At 38.4% G+C, this 21,167-nt stretch overlaps 2 protein-coding genes across 3 annotated transcripts; one reads left to right on the top strand and one right to left on the bottom strand.

Moving 5' to 3' along the window:
* The first annotated feature begins 24 nt into the window (after positions 1–24).
* Positions 25–7,531, top strand: LOC146481356 (synaptic plasticity regulator PANTS-like). 2 transcript variants are annotated; one of them, XM_085108403.1, is made up of 5 exons: positions 25–106; positions 4,200–4,245; positions 5,815–5,933; positions 7,022–7,126; positions 7,185–7,531. In XM_085108403.1, exons 1-4 carry the CDS (start codon positions 38–40, stop codon positions 7,124–7,126), a joined length of 339 nt encoding a protein of 112 aa, XP_084964529.1. In that variant the 5' UTR covers positions 25–37; the 3' UTR covers positions 7,185–7,531. The 2 variants fall into 2 exon arrangements, with proteins under 2 accessions (XP_084964529.1, XP_084964528.1); XM_085108402.1 differs by having other exon boundaries at positions 7,022–7,531.
* A 3,954-nt stretch (positions 7,532–11,485) lies between these two features.
* On the bottom strand, positions 11,486–19,057 carry LOC146481355 (uncharacterized). The gene is made up of 5 exons (XM_085108445.1): positions 18,564–19,057; positions 16,700–16,862; positions 14,523–15,495; positions 13,875–14,000; positions 11,486–13,056 (listed from the first exon to the last, which is right to left on the bottom strand). Exons 1-5 carry the CDS (start codon positions 18,835–18,837, stop codon positions 12,736–12,738), a joined length of 1,857 nt encoding a protein of 618 aa, XP_084964571.1. The 5' UTR covers positions 18,838–19,057; the 3' UTR covers positions 11,486–12,735.
* Positions 19,058–21,167: the final 2,110 nt, after the last annotated feature.

The raw sequence follows: 21,167 nt of genomic DNA, 5'->3' as shown, positions 1-21,167 counted from the left end.
TCGTCCGAGTCGAGTTAGATCACACACAGTGCAGTGGATGATGTCTAGCATCTTTGGGGATCAATCTTTACCTGAAAATGACGACCTGAAAGCAACAGAATTCAAGGTAGACTCGTTCTTTTACTCGCTTTTTACTTTGTTAGCTTATAACTTCAAGCTGTGATCTTTACGGTGGCTCATATTGAGGGACACATCGATTTTTTTCTTGCGATCGCAACTTACTAACTTGCGATCGCAACTTATTAACTTGCGATCGCAACTTACATGGTACTTAATACAAAACCGGCCTTTCCTACGAGAAATCTTCAAAGAGCCACCACTAATTTCCTTTAAAAAAGGAAAATCTCTAAATGACATGCTAATGTCAGAGCAAAAATTTAAAGAGGTTACACATCAAAAATGTTTCCATTGTTAGAAATCGTGCAGGCCTGTCACCCCTTGTTATCTCCTACCGCCATCTTTGTGGGTTCACGCACGTGCAACGGTGACCTCATCGTCAGTTATTAACTTGCGATCGCAAGTTATAAAGTTGCGATCGCAAGTTAGTTAGTTGCGATCGCAAGTTAATAAGTTGCAATCGCAAGTTAATAAGTTGCGATCGCAAGTTAGTAAGTTGCGATCGCAAGTTAGTAAGTTGCGATCGCGAGTTATAAGTTGCGATTGCAAGTTATTAAGTTGCGATTGCAACATTGAACATGATTGCACATTTGAAGAGCACATTTGCACAGAGTGACTGATGCATGAGGGACGATGAAAGCGGAAGGGGTGATTACGTCGGCCCCTTTACCCTTATTGACTGGCATAGACCAGTGGCCAGTTCAGATACAGTGTAGACTTAAGCTTGGCATGTACACTGTACATTGGAAATAGTGCTTTTTATGTATTTCAACATACTGTAACACTTTCCAAGTAGGGTCATTGTGCGCTCAAAATTCGTCTACAACAGATACAGTATTATTTTGTATTCAGTCAACGCATTGTAACACTGCCCAAATATGGTCATGGTACACTCAGCATTCAACACAACAGGGCTGGGTCTTTCGAAAGCCGATTAACGCTAATCCACGATTTAGAGGGTAATCGAGGCTTTCAGCTTGCTCGTTAAAAATGGTTTTAAAGGCTAATTTTGAGCTAAAGGTAAAGAAAAGTCTAAGTAAAAACTGAGGGCCAAAAATCTTTTGGAAGAATCTTTATTGATTAGCAATTAAACTAGAATCAAAGTTCACGTTAATCCAGGATTAGCTTAATCGGGCTTCAAACGATTGAGCCCAGATATCCTGCGATGTACATAATATCGTGGATTGGGGAGAAAAATGGTAAACTAAAGATAGTCTCCGGCTTTTTTGCAATAAAACTGTGCTTATATAATATCAAGTCATTGAATAATATTAAAAACAATTATCCTGCTCAGTCTTGTTAAATATCCCCTGATTATAGCCAACTCAGCCTATGGCCTTGTTGGCTAAGTATCAGGTGATATTTTGTGTGATTTTGCAGGATAATTGTTAAATATACACGATTTCTGATGTCAGAGAAAGGAATGTAGCAAACTTGACTGTGATTGCTTTGTTATCAATGTGCTGAACGATAAATATTGCAGAATATCTGACCTTATTTGGCCTATGGTCTCATTGGCTAAGTACAGTGTATGAGCTGATTTTCTGTGCAATTTCACAGGATAATTATTTAACATCGATATCTACATGACTGTACATAAATGGGTAAAATAATTTAGGATATCACACCAACAATGAGAGCATGATGATTATGATTATGATAATGATGATGATGATGGTGGAGAATTTGATGATGATGATGATGATGATGATGATGATGATAAAAGTGGATTGTATATCAACTTGACATGTTACATGTACCATTCAAAACCAAACATTTTCTCAGTTTTTCTAACAAGTCCTGTAAGCTGACAGCTGATGCGACCAATTTTAGGACCAAATTTCATAATTTCCCATGTAAACATGTGGATGGTGTATTATACTATTTCTCTTTCTACAAATGAAAATATTTTGGTAGAAATTAGAAAATGGTTTCTAAAATTCTCATACAAGGTGGTCTCTTGATAATCAGCTTCTGTGTTCTTTAACTAGTGCATGTAAAGCAAATTTATTTTTGCGTAGTTATAAAAATTAATATAACATTTGAAATGTAAGATTCCAAAGTTTGAGATGTCTAGGGTGAAACTTAACAATTTCACAAGCGCCAAAAGTTGGACTATTTTGACCCGAAAAATGGCTGTTCAAATCGCTAGTCAAAATACCACCTGACAACATCCGCTGACGTAATGTATTACGTTGGGTACAATAAATTATCATTTATGGCGGATAGCAGGAAAGAGATGACTAGAGGGAGATATTGCATTGCTGCTGCCCCTAACAATGAAAGTTGTAAAAACAAAGGGACAACAAAGGGAGTTAGAATGGAGCAGTCTCCCTCATCCCCTCATAGTAAGAAATCAGTGAATGTAAACAAAACTAATGACCCCAACATTCCTTCACAAGAAGGAATTTCACAATAAACTCGACCTAGTTCCGGACCATTTCTCGGGTCAAATAAGTCCAACTTTCGCCGCTTTCAAAATCATCAATTTTTACCTTATACAACTCAAAGTTTGGAATCATACATTTCACACAATATATTTTATAACTGCATGAAAATAAATTTTGCTTCGTATGTACTTTAAGTCAAAGCATGGATTGATCAGTAGCTAATTATGTCAAATTTTATAAAAACGGTCAACACCATTTTATAGATCCCGATTTAATATTGACACTTCTAAATTGTTATTATTATGCAGCAAATCTACATGTAGCAGGACAGTCTGGGTAGTTGGGACCCCCTTTCATATCTTGACTGTGTATTTTGTCTTTGAAATGGGTAAATGAGGCTTCTTATTATAATCAAGTGAGATGTAAAATTGCCCAAAAATTGTGCCTTGTTTCGCTCTCTTACTGTTGAGATGTTGGTCGATCAGCACGATGATGACAATTTCAGTCAAAATCTTCAAGCCACTCTCCTTTAGTCTGAGTAAATAGCGTTATTTCTTCCAAATATATGACTTATTATTTAAAATAAAAATTAGTGAAAAGAGACTATGTTTCCAAGACATTCCGGCTGCCTTCATTTTCAAGTCAAAAAAGGTCAATGTTCAAGTTGCATTAATTTGTACAATACGAAGCATCAAACTTATCGCAGAATTCGTAATTAGAAAGTTCACAGGTGACAATGACTAATTTTTTTCTCTAAATCCTTACATATGGCTCATTACGGTTAAAAAGAAGCTGTTCTTTGAAAGAGAAGAAAATAATAAAGCTTGTGTGAGAGCAGCTTGATCATGTTAATCAACTACATGTATCACACAGAAAAGCATCATTCACTGCTTAGAAGCACGTGTACGTTATAAAAATAATGATAATCAATAACCACCCAGATTACCTGGTAAGAAGTGGTTTACCGAAAAAGCATTATTGCATTTTGATATCATTCCTATGCAATTAATTTCCCCTTATTAAGGACGGTGCCTACTATTGTTACTGCGCATACGTTCTGCGCATCTCGAGATACTCGGGTTTCCTATGGGTGGTGCCTGCTAATACAGGAATATTTTTGCGCGGTTTAAAACTATGTGGAGAAAGCAGAACTTAGCAAACGCTTTTGGTATCTCGAAAGAAAATTGGGGGTAACCATGCATTTTTCAGAGATAATTAAGCTTCAATTTAGGAAAAAATCCCATACATTGCCTCATATTTTGGCGCTTTTTAGAGATATTATTGCTTAATTATCTCTGAAAAATGCGTGGCTACCCCCAATTTTCGTTTTGGATTTCAATAGGCCTTCCTAAGATCTGCTTTTCCCGCATAGTCGCCAACCGCACAAAAATACTTCGATATTAGTAGGCACCGTCCTTAAATATTTCCAACTAGCTCTATCTTAGCTATATGTTTTCTCCAAACCCATTTTCCATGGCTAAACTTTCTTCAGCAGATGCCCAATTACTAAGGAGGCCAGTCTTTAATAATATTTGCTACTGCAATCTTTCATTTTGTTTATAGGTGGAGGAGGGGGTGAGCAGGGATAGAAAGCAGTAGAAGGGGGGAGGGGCAGGGTCAATGGGGTGTAGCAGCCATGTGGCAGGGTTAACACAGGTTGTTAAATAATTCTAACTTTCTTTTTCTTCCAAGGCTCCTAGATGTCTTGATTTTTTTGACAAATGGAGATTCTGTGCTTGTAAGTAAATCAATGTTCAATTTAACTATTAAATATTATCAGTAGAATAGTAGGCAGAAATGGCTTGAGCAAAGGATGCCCTTGCAGAGAGTAGTCATCATGTAGTAAGGGACACATAACCAAAGACTACTTGTAGGCGGCAAAATTGGAAGCTACTGGGACATTTTGACAGAGCGGGGAAATGTTAGTGGTTAAAAGAGATTAAGCTGTACAGTCAAACCTGTATATGACGGCCACCCTCGGGACTTGAGAAACTGGCCGCTTAATACAGGATCACTAAAAATACTTACTGGGCGTGGTCTAATGGCAATTTTAATGGCTTATCATACAAAAACATTTCATGCAAAGAAAACAATAGGACAATCAACACTCTTTTAAGCGATTAATACTCAAAACAGTGTAGTGCCAACTTGTAACTTAACGGTATAATATACGTAACATTGTGTAAAAGCACTGTGCAATAAATTGTCCTCTACTCTTCTACGGTATACAGTACTGTATTTCTATGACTTACAGTTCACAATAAAATAACCCATTCCGTCATTTCATAGTTGTTAAGTTCGAAGTGGATTTATAACGGAAATATTGCTAATTAAAAGTGGTACAATAGAAAATGAAATCGTTCAAGTTAAAATAGGAATAGAGTAAGAATTACGGCGACTTAAAAAAGTCGAACACGTGCGCTTGGCGCCTCGGCATTTGAAACTTTTGTTTGTAGAGCAAGTCGTTAACTGTCGACACTGCCAACGACAGTTCCTGTTATCCATGGTACTGCGCAAACGCGCGTAGTTGTTCTGCATGTGCTATAGCATCTGACAGTGATCTTTGAAGGCGATTCATTCTCCATCACGTGGCTGAAGAACAAGCTAATTAAAGAGGAATTTCTAGCTAAAGAGTGAAGCATATTCAAAACAAACTTGTTTTAGCGTTCGTGATATGGTACTGTACTTCAGCACATTGCGGACATCTGAGAAGCGTTAACGATACTAAACGGCCGAGCATCAGCTTACAGTAGCTTTGTACATGTTATTTCGTTATCGTGATGATGTATCGCATTTTAAACACAATAAAATACCGCGTAAGATAACATATGGCTTAGCCTCCATTCAAGGGAGTCCGCTTAATACAGGTAAAAATAACAAAGAAAGACAAACATAGGACTGCTACAGGGTGGCCGCGGCCGCTTAATAGAGGTGGCCGCGTAATGTAGGTAACAAATACAGCGTTTATATGAGCGAAAAATCGGGACTTTGAAAACTGGCCGCTTAATACAGGGCCGTTATATACAGGTTCGACTGTTATAAATATCAATACATTGAATTTCCTTGTGTGGTTTAAAATATGCAATAATCCATTCAATATTTAGGCTACAATTAGTCCCTTAGTTTTTTCAGGGGTAGAAAAGCAAGCATACCACGCCAACCTGTGCGAAAATTGACACATGCAAGGAGACTTGACATGCGGGAATCAATTTTCATGTACATGTACACTCACATGGTTTACTCGCTTTACTATTCCCAAGAAAAAAATTGATTTCTCAAAGTCTATTCAATTTTTTGTTTGTGCCAGCCTCCAAGAACCAGTTTCATCAATACTACATATATGGCAAGTTCCAGGATTGCACAGTGTTCAGAAAGGCCATGGTGAGCTGTGCTCGTTACAAAACCACAAAGTCCCCAGAGGACACGGTTGGTTTGTTTCCATTTTTTAAATTGTTTAATTAAGAGGTTTGCATGGATGAATTTAGTGGCCCTGAGAGATGCTTAAATCTGTGTTTTCTCTTTGTCATTCAAAGAGCAACAAGAGAGTTGGTCTGAAATATTCATTTAATGTTTTTTGATTTGTTTTGTTTTTTTAAACTAAGACCCGTATCCTACCTACTGAATTAACTAATAGATCATCAGCAGTAGGCTGACAGAGCTAGGGGTGACCACTTACCATGCTTGGACCTGAAAAAATAAATAATAAAAAACTTTTCTCATGGGAAAGAGGGAGAAGAGAGTGGGAGACAGGTTGAAGCAGACTGAACGGGCACTCTCAAAATGATCTGCATCAACGAGAGACCTGAAAGGGTGACATCACATGGCAGATTTTGAGTTGGCAAACTTGGCAAAGCTGTGCTTTATTCTCACTCAGGTGGTTGTTTGTTGTGCGTATCACCCGCTGAAGTCGTCTACAACTAATCTTGCTGTTTTAATGTTTCTACGGATACTTTCTGCAACATGAAATTTGTTGTACGCAGACTCGAGACAATTGCAGACTCTCGGACAATTACAACTTGCAACACATCATCTTTTACGCGACAAGTTGCACGAAAATGTTGCCTGCAGTTTTTCGACATGAACATTGCATGCTTTTTTAACATTGCGTGCAGATGTGGCAATACGTACAACAAGCAATGGCAAATGTTGCGTTACAAGTTGCCTGTATTAGTTCTATAGCCTTCTCTTTGGCGTTTGAAATAAACAGGAAATGGCCAACGGAATTTCACACCTCAAATGCGAGTTTACCAAACCCAAAAAGTTGTCAAGAAAGTTCGTGATTTTAGGATTAGTTCTACTTGTTGCCAACAGTTTGTGAACTATTGTTTCGACGTTCATCGGCAGAAGATGACGTTCAACTTGTCTCTACCAACGTGAGTTTTCAAGCTTTGTTTTCAAATGTGAAGGTTCCTTTTAGCAACTCGTGAATGTCCCTGCCATACCACCATATCATAACTTTACCAGCATTTTAAAGCAGGTTAAAAATGACTGTTTGTGCTTATGTTTTATTTCAGGATTTCTTGATGGAAGTCTTAAAAATGAGTGAAATTAAATTTACATCATCTTCAGTGTGGGAAAAGAGAGAAAATCCTCGTGAATATTGGAACGGTAAAGAATGAGTAGCAGCAGTTGGTCATCGACAGTGAAAGAAGTTGAGTAAACAATGTGTTGTTTAAGAAAAATCAAGGGAAACGTTTGTGGCAGATCGAAGTAACCATCTTAGGATAGGCGACTTTAGGTCAACTCCTGATTCTTGTGAATGCCTTGTTCATATGTATTATGGAAGAAGACAAAGAACAACACTCCGCCGTTTAAGACTCCAGTTACGTTCCGAGGGCCGAGGGAAACTTACAGGAAAATCGCCGACAAACACTTGTTGTTATGTCGCATTTACGTGGAAAGCTATTCAAGAGATGCAATGCAACAGTTTCATTTATACACGAACTGTTGAAGAACAAAGAAAAAAAAACTTGCTATCGAAATTACTTAAATTGATAAATTATACGTACATCCAGTGATGTGAACTGAATTTTCTTATTCCTCACCCGAAAAAGTGTGAAGCCAGGATTCTCCGTTGAAAACTTGAACATGAAAACATGAACTCCCTGGCTTCATCCTAGGAAGTCTCGCTGTCGGGTAAGGATAAATTACCCGGTGAAAAAAAACTCTTTAGTGCAAGATTCGGAAAAAGTTTGCCTCCAAAGCAAGGATGATTGACGTTAGTGTAGAAATGGCCTGAGTGGTAGAGGTTGAACGTGGGAATTTCATCGTGTATCCCGTCATTCGCGCTTGTCCAATCTCGTTCCTCTTCGTCAAGGGGAACGAAGACTCCGGGTACGAGGTCGGCGATCTTCCGCCTAAAAGACCCGAGCATGCGCACTTATTTTGTCGCTTTTCAGGCTGGTTCATACTAGCAACGCAAACGCAAATGCGAGCGCAAGGGCAAGCAAACACACGTGTGAACTACCACAACGCAAACGCAAGCGCCAACGCAAGAAATGGAAAATTTTTCATTTCCTTGCGCTTGCATTTGCGCTTGCGTTTGCATTTCACACGTGTGAACCGGGGCAACGCAAACGCAAACGCAAGATGAACAACACTCGTTCCATGCCTCTGCAGTTTAAGTTCAAACCAAGATGGCGTCCCCATGCGATGAAAAACTAACAGAGAGTGTCAGAAAATATCCTGTGCTTTAAGAAAAAAGTTGCAGCGGATTCAAAGAAAAAAACAAGAAGCAACTTGCATGGAGTGATGTAGCAAGAGAAGTGGGGCTAGAAAACGGTATGCCTTTGCATTTGGCGCCTTCGCCTTAACAGACGACGGCCGAGAACGAGACAGAAAACAATCCTAAAACATCGCCTTCGTCCGACATCTTTTATTTCGTTCCCAGAGTCCTCGCTTCCCGACTGCTGTTCTAGGGTAACGGGGACTTTGGGAACAAGATTGCCACCATCATAAGGTACTGAAATGCGCGTGCGTATCTCATTCTGCTTGCGTTTGCGTTCGACGAGTGAACGTCTCTTGCGCTTGCACTTGCGTTTGCGTTGCTCTTGTGAACCAATCTTTCCTGTCGCCCATCCCATTTCCTCTCGGATTCTACGCGCAAGTGTATTAGACATGTTGTAAAGTATTGTCGTTATAGTCATTTTTGGCCAGGATAAGAATTTCACATTCTTACAAAAAATAGCTAGGATATCGAGGTGCAGATAATCGAGAATAAAGTGGGCAAATTTTTCAAACCATATTTAGCTGTGGTGAGGACAAGGTATTAGGGATCGTAAGCAGCGAAGGCGACGACGTCAGAAAACAATAGTTTTAATTAGCAAAACCCTGGCTCTGCACATGCGTTATAAACTTTGGTACATTTCTCTGCCGTCCTCTGCGAAACAACAACATGAAATGACCACAATCAAGGTTTTATAGAGAACGTGAACGGATGATGATTAATTTTCCTTTCTTTTTCCCTACGACGTGAGCTCCTGGATAGTTCGGCCACATTACTCAAACTAAATGAGTAGAAATCATCGCGAATTTATCCAGAAAACGCGAATGTAATTTCTGAGTCCCGTTTTTATTGGCGTCGTCGTCGTCGTCTCTGCTTAAGGTCCCTAATTAATCCTATCTGGACCGGTTGGGGGTTAGCGGGAGAATTCCGTTACGACCAACAAACTATCAGGCAACGCAAGTGATCCTTCGTTTAATAATGCACTTATTCACTTCAAAGAAAAACCTAAATTCGGAAATTGGCCTATAGAAGACAAACAACCCCGTGTTGCGCTGCAGTGATACACCATTTTATTTATTCCAAACGAGCTAACTTTGGAGTCATGTTATTCGAGCTCAGATAGCAATCACAGTCAACATATTTTAAGGTGGTTCGATGCAGTTTTCTTTCTTTTTTTTTTTTTTTTTTACCATATCTCACTTTTTAACCGGTGTTGAAGCTGTATGGTCCTAAACAAATTGTATCGAGCCACCTTAATATCAAGCACACACCTTCACATTTAACTGCATTACATCATTTTCATGCGGTAAAATACGCAGTGTTCCTTTATGATGTCAGGTGGTATTCAAGCAATGATGAACACTCATTGCTCCCCACTCAGCTTCATTCCCAGGCCTCATCGCGCTTATTGTGCGAGTGGAGTTCATGTCGGATCACTGGCGTGTCTTAACCAGTGACGTGTCATTCGAATGCGCGCCAACCTTGAGGGTGACTTTGGACGAGGCTAACACACATACATACAGCGAAACTTCGAGCGAAAATCTGCACTAGATCACATTTGTACGGAAAAAAATTATGCATTTGTTTTCCAGAAGATCACTGCTCACTAAAAACGCACAAAAGCCTAATGGATCAATAAACTGCCCCAAGCTAAAACAGCGTTTGTGGTACCCAACAAGAAGCACCAGACTAAATCCATGTTGGATTGGTTTTCGGAATTAAAGGTGTCCAAAACCTTCGCAAGCTTGCTTAGGAATATTCTGGTTCGGTATCATTACGGTACTGAACGTGTAATCGTGGCCAATTTAGAGCTTGCAGGGATAAATTTTAATTACACAGCTAAAGCCTGATGTATACTGGCGATATAATGACATAACGACATGGACATCAGTTTTTTTTTCTTTATGTCGTTATGCTTATGTCATTATGTGTCTGCTACCTCATTATATTATGCTGTTCAAATTTTGGACATAAAACATCGGCATAAATGTATTGCCGGTTTTCACTGTCACGCCATTGCCTTGCCGCGTGAAAAAAAAAAATGAAACCATTACATGAATGAAGTCAAGAAATTGACATGGTATGGATGATAAGTAAATAAGAAACCTGTTCAAGCGTCAGGTCTGTGCGGTATTCCGTACTCGAGTTATTTAACAAAATGTTTCACACAAATTTATAGAGCTTTTTAAAATACACTCTGTATTTTTTACAAGAACGTCTAATTTTGGATCTGAGGCTGAACGTTCTTTTATTTTTTTGCGATTTAAGGCTGAAAACGTTCTTAAGATGTTCTTAAATTACATGGTATACACTACATGTATTTCAGTAAATCAATGATGACGTGACCAGGAAATCTATCAAAGTGCATTGCTTGTAGAGATGTGGTATCAAGAACTGCTGATTATGACAAACCGAGATGTGTGTCACTATTGTTAATGGTATACAAAACATGCCCTTAAGTATTTTAGTTAATTTACATTTGTTACCTTGATTTTATAGACAGATTAGCAAAATAAGAAACGTTCTTAATCAACTCTCAGCCTGAGGAATGTTCTTAATACGTTCTTAAAATTTTGGTAAATCTCAGCCTCGACGTTCTTATAAAAAACGTTCTTACAAAAAAAAGAGTGTATGGAGACGGCATGTTGGCGTCTCTACATGGCGACCGGAAAAAAAAAAACATCTGGAGTTCACTTTCGCCAGAAAAGAGGTTTGTTTTCCTTTGTGAATTTTCGAATGTTAAGATAAATTTTTATCCTCAAACCTAAATTGTTTAGAATGCTGAAAATCACCCGAAGAGGCATTTTAAGATACGGAACAGCTCTGTCACGGCCGTCCTCTTGATGTCACGCACAATGAAACCGGAAATTGAAACTGTCCTATTTTCAAAAGGAAGACCGACATCGAGCTAAGAAATTGTGAAAAGACATGTTTTTAGGTAATCTTTCCTTGAATGAAGGTAAAAATTTAGTTTTAAATTCTAGAATTTAGTGACGTCACGTGAAAACCAAGAATATTTTACATTTGCGTGACTTCGTCCTTATGTCGCTATTGTGAACGACTTTGCTCACTCAACATAGAGTCTGGTTTCAGTTAGGATCGACTAAAAGCGATCTAAATATTCCAATCAATATGTAACATGAAACATAAAAATAGAGCGAATTCTCGGGAACAGGGAGGAACAGAAAAAAAGAAACTTAGCGCATGGTCGTTACTACCACGTGATCTATACAGAGCAGAGCAGATTCACCGCTAAGGTGCATAAAATCATTTATTTGCTGAATGAATATGATCCTTTTCATCTACAGTTTCCCTAATGAGTAAAATAACATACATGCCTGTAAATAATACTAATACTATTTGGTAGCAGGAACCTATGACTCCGTGGTGATGGGCTCCTGATCAGTACTGAAAAAAATTAAAACAAAGTTATAAACATGATTCTCAAGAAATACGAATTACTAAAAAGGCAGTCATTATATTTAGAGCCCTTTAGCTTCGACGAGTTCTTTTAGCGGATTCGTCTCTAAAAGGCAGATAAAGCAGATTGAACTCTTATTGGTTTTTGTTTAATGGCCCAAATTTTGGACCGAAAATACGTTTCGTTAATACAACAATTCCAAAGCTCAAAATGTCTTTCAACTGCATTTTGCCTATTATTCCAGTTAGGAATCATTATGAAGATAAGGTTTATGTGACTGAAATACATTTTTACATGTTCCGTTCGTTGCTGTATCAGTTTACGTTACATTATCAAGATCCCTCCCTCATAACATCGTACCCCGGTTTCCAAACATGACTCGTTTGCCGAGACTGACAATTCATCCAAGATTACACGAACGAAAGACGGCTACGCGATGGAAACTGATCGATAATCTTTTTCCACGTTACATATTAAAATGGTTTTTCATACGTATGACGGTTCTATCTCTAGATATATTTACCGTGATAGATTCCCATGGTTCACCAGAAGCGCCAATTACACTTAGCGGAAGAAAGCTTGGGTGATGATGCAATGCCCGGGAAAAGAGTTAGCTTTGTTGAAAATGAACAAAAAACAGCAAAGGAATTTTTGTATAGTTCACCTCGATCAATTTAAATCAGTGTAATCGTATTTACCTTGGTGATCGAAAATTAACGCTAGTATGATTTATCATAAAAATTCCATTCAATGTGGTGTGTATACGCGTACTTTTGGGGCTAACAGGCAATTGAATATGTATGTTGTTTGAATATGTGTTTACTCTCTTATCTCGACGTCAGATAATAGTTAAATCAGGTTGACTTTGGAATCATGGCCAGTGAATCACATTTGAAAAGGTCCGCACAGTGCAGTGAAATCGGAAATCAGACCGTCCCTAAAACAGTTGAAAAAAATCAAAACCAGTTTGTATCGTCGTGCCAATCTGTCCATATTCAGTGACCAAACCGTACAAAAGTCTAAGTATTGCACCCTTTTTTCAGAAGAAACAATCAGAAATGCTGAATGGCTGCCTTTCACGCTTAGCCACATCTTTCTAGCAGTTGCCAATCTCGGTTGAAAGCAGCCCATGTACCAAACGTATACAGATTATGCCGCGGTCCCCAAGTCCACCACCACCAGTCCCACCACTGGTAGAAAATGCCAGCAATCAGCTCTAGCGCAGTCAGACGAGCAGAAAGGTTCACGCACCACCTCCTCCCTGGTGAACGGGTTTCTTGGTAGGAGAGGGTTACAGGAAGACTAACGCGCACAAGTGTTCCATCTCCGTAGGCACCAGCTCGGATAAGGTAGGCTGACACATATGCTTGAATACTTGCTGTGACTTCGGCAAAAGGTTCAATCTGATAAAACGAAAAAGGAACAGGTATTTAGCTATTTCGATTATTATCTCAGGTTCATTCGGTTAACTCATTACCGCAGAACTTAAGAGCATCTAATCAATACCTACTACTGAGGAACAGTTTTAAGGCGTAACTGTTGATGGATGGATGAATTAAATAGCGTACTAAAATATAAATATTAGTCAGAATGTTGATGAACTGAAATACTTTGCCATGGCTTGCATGCACTGTACTCAGAAGAATAGCTTGTAGTCCGTTTTCAGTTTCAAATCCCAAAATAAATCAACAAATAGGATCAAATAAGAACATTCAGTCTTTGCTTGACCTCTGTTTGAAAATTAGACGTTAAAAGAGAGAGGTTTGAAGCAAAATCATGCTGTGACTGAGAAGAGCTTTACTAAGAAGATTCTACCCCTACTAACAATCTCACTAAAACGCGCCGAAGATTGAACATTTGAACAAGAAGAATACTTTCAAATTCAACCAGTTTGTTAGCACTTGTAAACACTTTATCCTGAGTCCTTTTATTTGTAAATAATGACTACAGGGATAACTCAATTTACTACGAAAAAAAAAACAACGTTCTAAACAACAACTATAACGAACGAACGAAATCCTATCAAACTAACGTCTCACTAACGCGGGGCGTCCTCGGTCCTCATGGCTCTATGGGAAATCTCTGACAACACCTACGTTGTCTTGTTGTCGTAGCAACTTTAAATATTGGAACATTTTTCTGCTTTTAGAGCGCCTGGCTTCTTCTAATGACTAATAAAGGGTCTTCAACAGCGGAAAGTAAGAACAAGTAGAATAGTTACCTCTATGGTTAACTTGACAGGATTGAGTGAATTCTCTTCCGGAGGAAAGCTCAGACCGATATTGACTTGGAATCTAAGACTGAACTGGACTCCAATTGAGATCATTAACACAGGAATGCGAACGTTCTGAGGGGAGAAGAAAGAAGGAAACAAGGCGTTAGTTTATATCTTGGAATCTTCTGTCCGACTCGATTGAGCAAAGATTTATGCGATCTAACTGAATGACTGAAGACTTGATGTGTTTGAATGAATGAATGAATGAATGAATGAATGAATGAATGAATGAATGAATGAATGAATGAATGAATGAATGAATGAATGAATGAATGGATGGATGGATGGATGGATGGATGGATGGATGAATGAATGAATGAATGAATGAATGAATGAATGAATGAATGAATGAATGAATGAATGAATGAATGAATGTATTGATGGATGGATGGATGGATGGATGGATGGATGGATGGATGGATGGATGGATGGATGGATGGATGGATGGATGGATGGATGGATGGAAGGATCATGATGTATGACTGACTCACTAAGTTGTAAATTTTCTTTGAACTGTAAGTAGCTTATTTAATCACTGCCCACAACTCTAATAAGTATTTACAGAAACAAAGAATAAATAGAAAATTCACTTACTATTCCGCTCTCCCACTGAAATCCTGAGCGCCTATTATTTCCGTCCAGTTGGCTCTTTTGGTACCGTATCCTTATTATTTCGGGCAAACTAACTCCTCCAACGTAGAGACGGAAACTAACTCCGATTTCCATGGGATCGCCACCTTCGAGCCAAACCTTCCCCACTCCCTTGACATTCATTCCGATCACACTCCTCTCAAAAAGTGTGAATGGGTGCTCAATACTCCAGTACACGGCCTCCGCCCGTTGCCACGGGACGACTCTCGCTGCTCGGCGGGATCGTTTCCGATGGATGCTTGACGAGTTGGTTAAATTCTGATGTTGGCTGGACAAAGGAGCATTTAACGTAGTGCGACTTGAATTGGACACTGTATCGGCAGGTACACGACTTGTTTCCTTGTCAACGGAAATGGAGACGCTAGAATTTTTTATATCTAGCTTCTTGAAAAACTTGAAACTAACCCTCTTGGATTCTGGGTATCCCAAATGGTTAGTTTCAATAAGCGAAATGTGGATGGTTAGAGTGACCTTCATCTTTGTAACGTCAAAGCCGTCGTTCTTGTGGATTGGTTCGCCAAAGTTTAACTCTTCAGAAAAATACGCGTGGCTTTCTGAGACCATTCCGTTGCTCTTGTTGATGAGGGCGACGTCAGAATATTTCATGTCAAGATCAATTTCTGATGGCATGTTAGCAAAATCGGTACGATCAAAATGATTTTTGATGACAACTGTGTCCTTGTCTGATGTGTTTGCTTCTCGGTGCATTTTCACAGATCCTGGGAGCAATGGAGATTCTTCAGGATCGAGCGGTTTGGAATCGGTCGCTTTCTTTCCATCCACATCTTCGTAAAGGTCGCGTTTCAAAGTCGGTAGAAGTTGCTCAAGAATACCGTACACAAGGCGAAGGAGTTCTGCATTGGTGTGACGATGACCATAGACCTCAAAGGACTCGACCGTTCCGTTGTTAGGCGTTCTAGAAAATTAGTCAGATAATTTTCAAAAATCAGTATTTTGTTATTGAGTATGTATTAATTATGTATTTCAGGAAAAAGGCCTCTAGTCTCCATATTTACAAGCATTTAAGATTTACCATTCACTAAAAAGCTACCTAACTAGTCCGGGCACACAATTTTAATTCTCAATCATGCAATCAATCATCAAACAATCAATCATTAAAACAATAGCCAATGGTGACTTCAAGTCATAGTAGTATCTACAGACTACCTCAATTCTATTTCTGATTTAATACCTGGCTCCCTCCACGTGAATTCAACACCGTCATTTATCACCTCTTTTTCCCAATTTCCGAGAAAAATAATTTCTTAGTCAGTTGACTAGGGGTATCGGATGGTCTTTGCGAGCATTCGCGAACATGCGAGCACAGTGGTTTTTATTGCGAGCACGAGCAGTGATCAAATTTGTCTTGCGAGCACTTTAGAAAAAACAACTTGTAAGGAGCGAGCACTTCGTAAATTTTCCGTTAGCAGCAAATTTTAATTTTTTTAACTTGACACCTTCTTTTATTAGAATGCGCCTAGTAGTCTAAATGACACGGCTCCACAAATACACAACACTTTTAAATCTTAAGAATAACATATATTAACTTCTGTTTTTGTGGTGTACTTTCAGCTGAACTTGACAGTCAGATTCATAAGAGTTCACGCAGAGATAGATTTACTTCTGTACCAAAAAATTTACATAGCACGATTTACGTAATTTCGAGCAATCTTGAACGAGAATCCGAGCATGCGAGCAAGGGCGAAAATTTTGCGAGCACCAGCAAGCAAGCACTCGTCTAAATTTTGCGAGCAAATCGAGCAAAGGTCAAATTTTGCGAGCACTAGGTAATTTTAAAAGATACCCCTTTGACTCGTTGGCAAGCTTGGCCCTTGATTGAACTGAGACGCTTTTCACTACCAAATAATTTCAACAACGCTAGGTGCAATTGTGTTTTTTAGAAAAGAATATTGAACAAGGCTAATTTGCATAATCAAATGGGTTTAAACCCATTCATTGGCGCTAGAAATTGTTGAAATAAAAATAACACTCGCTAAATTTTATGTCACTAGAACTTTAGTCTATCAAAATTATGGGTTGTCTTACAAAAGAAATCAGGGGGCAAAAAGAAGATTTAGAAAGTAACCATTCATTTCACAACAAAATTATAAAATGTTTACCTTGATTCAATGGGCAGTCGAACCAGGAAGTACTCTGTCACTGATTGGATGCCCTTTATGTCCACATTTCCAGCCTCGTTTGACAAGTTGAATTTCATTAGGAACCAGTACTCTTCTGTCGTCTTGTTAAGAACCCGGATGCTGACTATTGTACGGATGGTAGCTGCGAAGAAATACAACCATTAAAGGAGTGAAAAAAAAAAAACGCATACGTGTTTCATTTCATTACACGATCCATCGTGCACTCAAGTTGGTAGAAGTACATGCTACTGAGTCAAACTTCAATTTTGTAAAACCATTCTCAATTAGCAAAATAAACACCGGAAAACAAAGTATTACTTCACCTGCTCACCGTGTTAAATTTACTACATTTTTATGCATGATTTGATCAGAACTATATCACGCTACTGAGTCATAATTTACTCCAATTTTGTTAAGGACGGTGCCTACTAATACCGAAGTATTTTTGTGCGATTTATGACTATGTGGGGTAAGTAGACCTAAGCAAGGGCTATTGGACTCCAAAAAGAAAATTGGGAGTAACCACGCATTAATATAATTATATCTCTAAAAAGCGCCAAAATATAAAGCAATGTATGGGATTTTTTCCTAAATTGAAGCTTAATTATCTCTGAAAAATGCATGGTTACCCCCAATTTTCTTTTGAGATACCAAAAGCATTTGCTAAGTTCTGTTTTCTCCGCATAGTTTTAAACCGCGCAAAAATATTCCTGTGTTAGTAGGCACCACCCATAGGAAACCCGAGTATCTCGAGATGCGCAGAACGTATGCGCAGTAACAATATTAGGCACCGTCCTTAAAGCGATCTCAATCCGCAAACAAACACTGTTAAATAAAGTGCAATATCTTAAGTTAATAAATTTTTATCCTCATCTAGACCGGAAAGAAAGCACGATAATCATAATAATGTTAAATTACAAATTACTGCGTATGTGTGGATTACAATTTGTTTACAACGATGGACTTAAAAATTATTTTCAGGCATAGATACCCTTGGAGGGCGAGCACACCTTGGACATCCCTTGCCGGTAGCTGCATATATATGCCTGTATAGTACAAAGGGTTGCTGTAAATACTTGCCCAAACCGAAAAGGTACCCTATAGATCTTAGAAAACAACTTCTAATAGTACTGATCCATTGCAGTAACACCAACGGAAGTTAGTTAAACAGCAAAGCGTTACAACTGATCAGACATAACAGTCCAACCCTCCTTTCTTCATTGCGGCGGCAGAATATCAGTCTTAATACAAAAACTGTAAGTTCTCTCCTATTTCTATATATATTTGAAGCTTTCTTTTTAACGAACAAGCGATCAGCTTTAAATTGTTCCCTGTTTGGACTACACTTGCTGACTTTTGGCTTCATCCAAGCCTCCTGACATTAGCCTACGGGTGCTTAGTTGTTGTCAAAAAATTAGTTTATCGTTTGCGCATTTCTCAGAGGAACCCAACGAGAACAATTAACAGTAACAAACTTTAAAATTTTATCTTCTATGTTTCTAGACTATTTTATGGCCGTTTTCAAGGCAAATTTCGGTGTAAGATAACACTTTTTAATCTGTTCGGATTCTTTAGCCAAAAATTTCAATCACAGAATTGGGTAACTTATTCTCCGAATTTCAAAGCTTCTGTTGGCTTTCTGAAAATGCTAGCCAGCCATTTTCACACTTCAAATGACATGCCAAGCCGAAAGTAAAACGGATGAGATTTTCAGTGTAACGAAAGTGTGGGGGAACATTTTTCTAAGCAAAACACAGGGTTTCTTCACCGCTGAACAGTTAGTAATTCGGAAAAATTTTAAAGCTATGTCGTATCTTTTAATCTAAGACCAAAGCCAACATACCCTTCTGTACATCGCCTCCTTGTATCTCTATGTTCTGGTCCACTTGATATGTCAGAGTTTCGCCTTCTTCCAGTTTAACTTCAACCAAACGCGATGGAGTTGTTTTGCTGAGCGAAAAATACACACTCACCGAAACCACCGCGCCCAGTAACAGAAGAACTGTTACGACACCGATAACAGCGATGTTTTTCTTTCGAGAGGACTTTTTAGACACTAACTCTCTCTTGTCATCACTAAATTGTACCTTTGTCTCAGGTTCCTTGTTAGCGTCCATGGCGGAGTTCTCGGATAAGAACGTTTGTTGTTCAATTCACAAGGCTCGAAAAAGTGTTGAAACACTGAAAACACGGTTACTTAAGTATCATTATTCTAACCAAAGGAATTGCCCTGAGGCTGATTAAACAAAAGGAAAGTTCCTTAAGTTAAGGTTAAAGTGGTTTCCGGCCATTTTTGAAGCGGTATAACGACTATTATACTTTAAAGTACTTTGTTGTAGTATATTTGCGGTTTTTTTCTACCCACCGGTAATTGACCTGAGGCTGATTTAAACAAAAGAAAACCGCCTTTTGTTTTACTTCTGCTTTCACAAATTAAAGTGATTTCCGTCCATTTTTGAAGCGGTATGATGGCTTAAGTACTTTGTTTTTGTCTCTCTTTAAAAGAGTATTGGTCCACCTACAGAAAGAAGGGCCTGTGAATGACGAAGTTTAATTGCGGCTTTTTTATGCATGTCGATAAACTAAGTGTCTGTAATTTCTTAATCACATAGCCTAGCCAGATCACGCACACTGTTTGGTTGGAGGTATTAAGCAATCGTCATAATTTAAATTTAATCAGAACTAGTAAAAGACTAGCCTGCAAACGCAGTCGCTTTTTTTTTTCTTTTTTTTTTTTGCCGCTGTCGCTTCTCTCGGAAATACGTCTGCGTTCGCAGGCTAGTAAAAGACAGGCCGGGTAAACCAAGTTTAATTCTTTCGAGCCTTCTAAAGTCTATCCTATCTAATCGGAGATATTTTTGTTCGACTGAGTTAGAGCTTAACCTCTCCCTAAGTCGCTTTGGTTGAACCTTATAGAAAGCGGAAAAAGTGAAATTTTGACGCATTTTGTAAAATCCAATTGATGGTCTGATTTTCTATATAAAATTGGGCTTAAGGCAAATGATAATTGCACCTTCTATCAAGAAGGCTTAGAGTCATTAATGTATCTCTTCTGGACATGCCACGAAACATCTAACTTTTGGAAAAGAGTATCAGAATGGCTACAAAGTATAAAACTAATGCACGAAACCTCCACCCTATTAAACATTACAGCTTTTGGTCTGAAGCCGGATACGTCAGAATTTGCACTTCAAATTAACTATTTCCTTCTTCTAGCTCGACGTCATATCTGGCTAGCAAAATCTGAAGAAACGTCCCCTAACTTTGTCCGTTATCCACGCTTTCTGAAATCAAGATTGAGTTGGAAACAAAAAGCGGCGATATGGAAAAATGGGAACCTCTTGCAAAATATATATCTACTGATTGATAGCATAACTTCTTCTGACTTCTTCTGAAGCAATTGCAGCTATCTTCCAATATCTTCAAACTCTGCCAACCATCTTGTACATACGCTGTCACCAATGAGCTTCTCACAGCAATCTGCTCTTTATCTTCGCTTTCACATACTAGTAATGCTTTCCGTTATCAACCTAATAATATTTTTTTTGTTTTATTAATTCTTCAGCTTGCACAATTTTTTGAGTAAGGTCTGTGTAAGTAACACGTGTTGTTATCTACGTTTTGTTTTCTTCCCTTCTGTACCATCTTATTGTGTTTTCTTCTTTTCATTGTAATTTGTTTTAAATACTATTAGTGTCAACATTGTAAGTATAGTATTGTAAGCATAATCAGCTTTGTCTAGTACAATAGTTAACGTCCGCTCTGTAAGTAGTTATTTCAAAGTAGTATCTAGTATTGTAATCATTTATTCTGTGTTCTGTAAATCAATAAAATTATTAAAAAATAAAGGATGGTTTGCATGTGACGTCATGGCAGCCATGTTGGTGGACAGGAACAATAAAAGTTTTCTCATCTGGGAGTTAAGTACCATTTTTATGCAAACTATGTGAACAAATTTTATTTTGTTTTGTCCACCAACATGGCAGCAATGTAAACCACCTATATAAGAGGAATAACTCAGCAAACAAGAACAAAACATAATGAGTTTAATTTCAATTCATTAACTCTGGTCGCACTTAAACCATTGACGTATACAGAAATAAGAACAATCGAGCCTCGACGACTCTAAACGAAACAATGTTATCAAAAAAAAAAAAAGAGAAGAAGAAGAAGACAGCAAGAGCTAGATAAATTAATAACGAAGTTAGTTTACACCAACGTAAGTGTGATGAGTAATACACCTGATGCTGAGCTTTTCCTCACTTTAAACGTTTTCCTGTGTAACCTTCTTTAGATTTCAGACAATCCAAAAAACCATCATTGGTTTGCAGTTTACAGTTCCTAAAGTATGTCAGATATATTTAGGAAATTGTAGAGTTTCAGAAGGAAGAAGTGGTGGGAGAAGCAGTGATTTTTAGGAAAGATGAGAAACGAAGCAAATGATCGC

This window comes from Pavona decussata, unplaced genomic scaffold (genome assembly GCF_977016875.1).
Source record: "Pavona decussata unplaced genomic scaffold, jaPavDecu1.1 SCAFFOLD_50, whole genome shotgun sequence".
Lineage (NCBI taxonomy): Eukaryota > Metazoa > Cnidaria > Anthozoa > Scleractinia > Agariciidae > Pavona > Pavona decussata.
The sequence above is the reverse complement of the archived record's forward strand: the minus strand, read 5'-3'. Positions and strand labels throughout refer to the sequence as shown.

Coding starts and splice junctions, on each gene's coding strand:
- LOC146481356 (XM_085108403.1), top strand. CDS start 38: ATGATGTCTAGCATCTTTGGGGATCAATCTTTACCTGAAAATGACGAC. Junction 4,246..5,814: donor CAAATGGAGATTCTGTGCTT/GTAAGTAAATCA, acceptor TGTTTGTGCCAG/CCTCCAAGAACCAGTTTCAT. Junction 5,934..7,021: donor CAAAGTCCCCAGAGGACACG/GTTGGTTTGTTT, acceptor GTTTTATTTCAG/GATTTCTTGATGGAAGTCTT.
- LOC146481355 (XM_085108445.1), bottom strand. CDS start 18,837: ATGGACGCTAACAAGGAACCTGAGACAAAGGTACAATTTAGTGATGAC. Junction 14,001..14,522: donor TTCAGTGGGAGAGCGGAATA/GTAAGTGAATTT, acceptor TTCTCCCCTCAG/AACGTTCGCATTCCTGTGTT. Junction 13,057..13,874: donor CTGTCAAGTTAACCATAGAG/GTAACTATTCTA, acceptor TCGTTTTATCAG/ATTGAACCTTTTGCCGAAGT.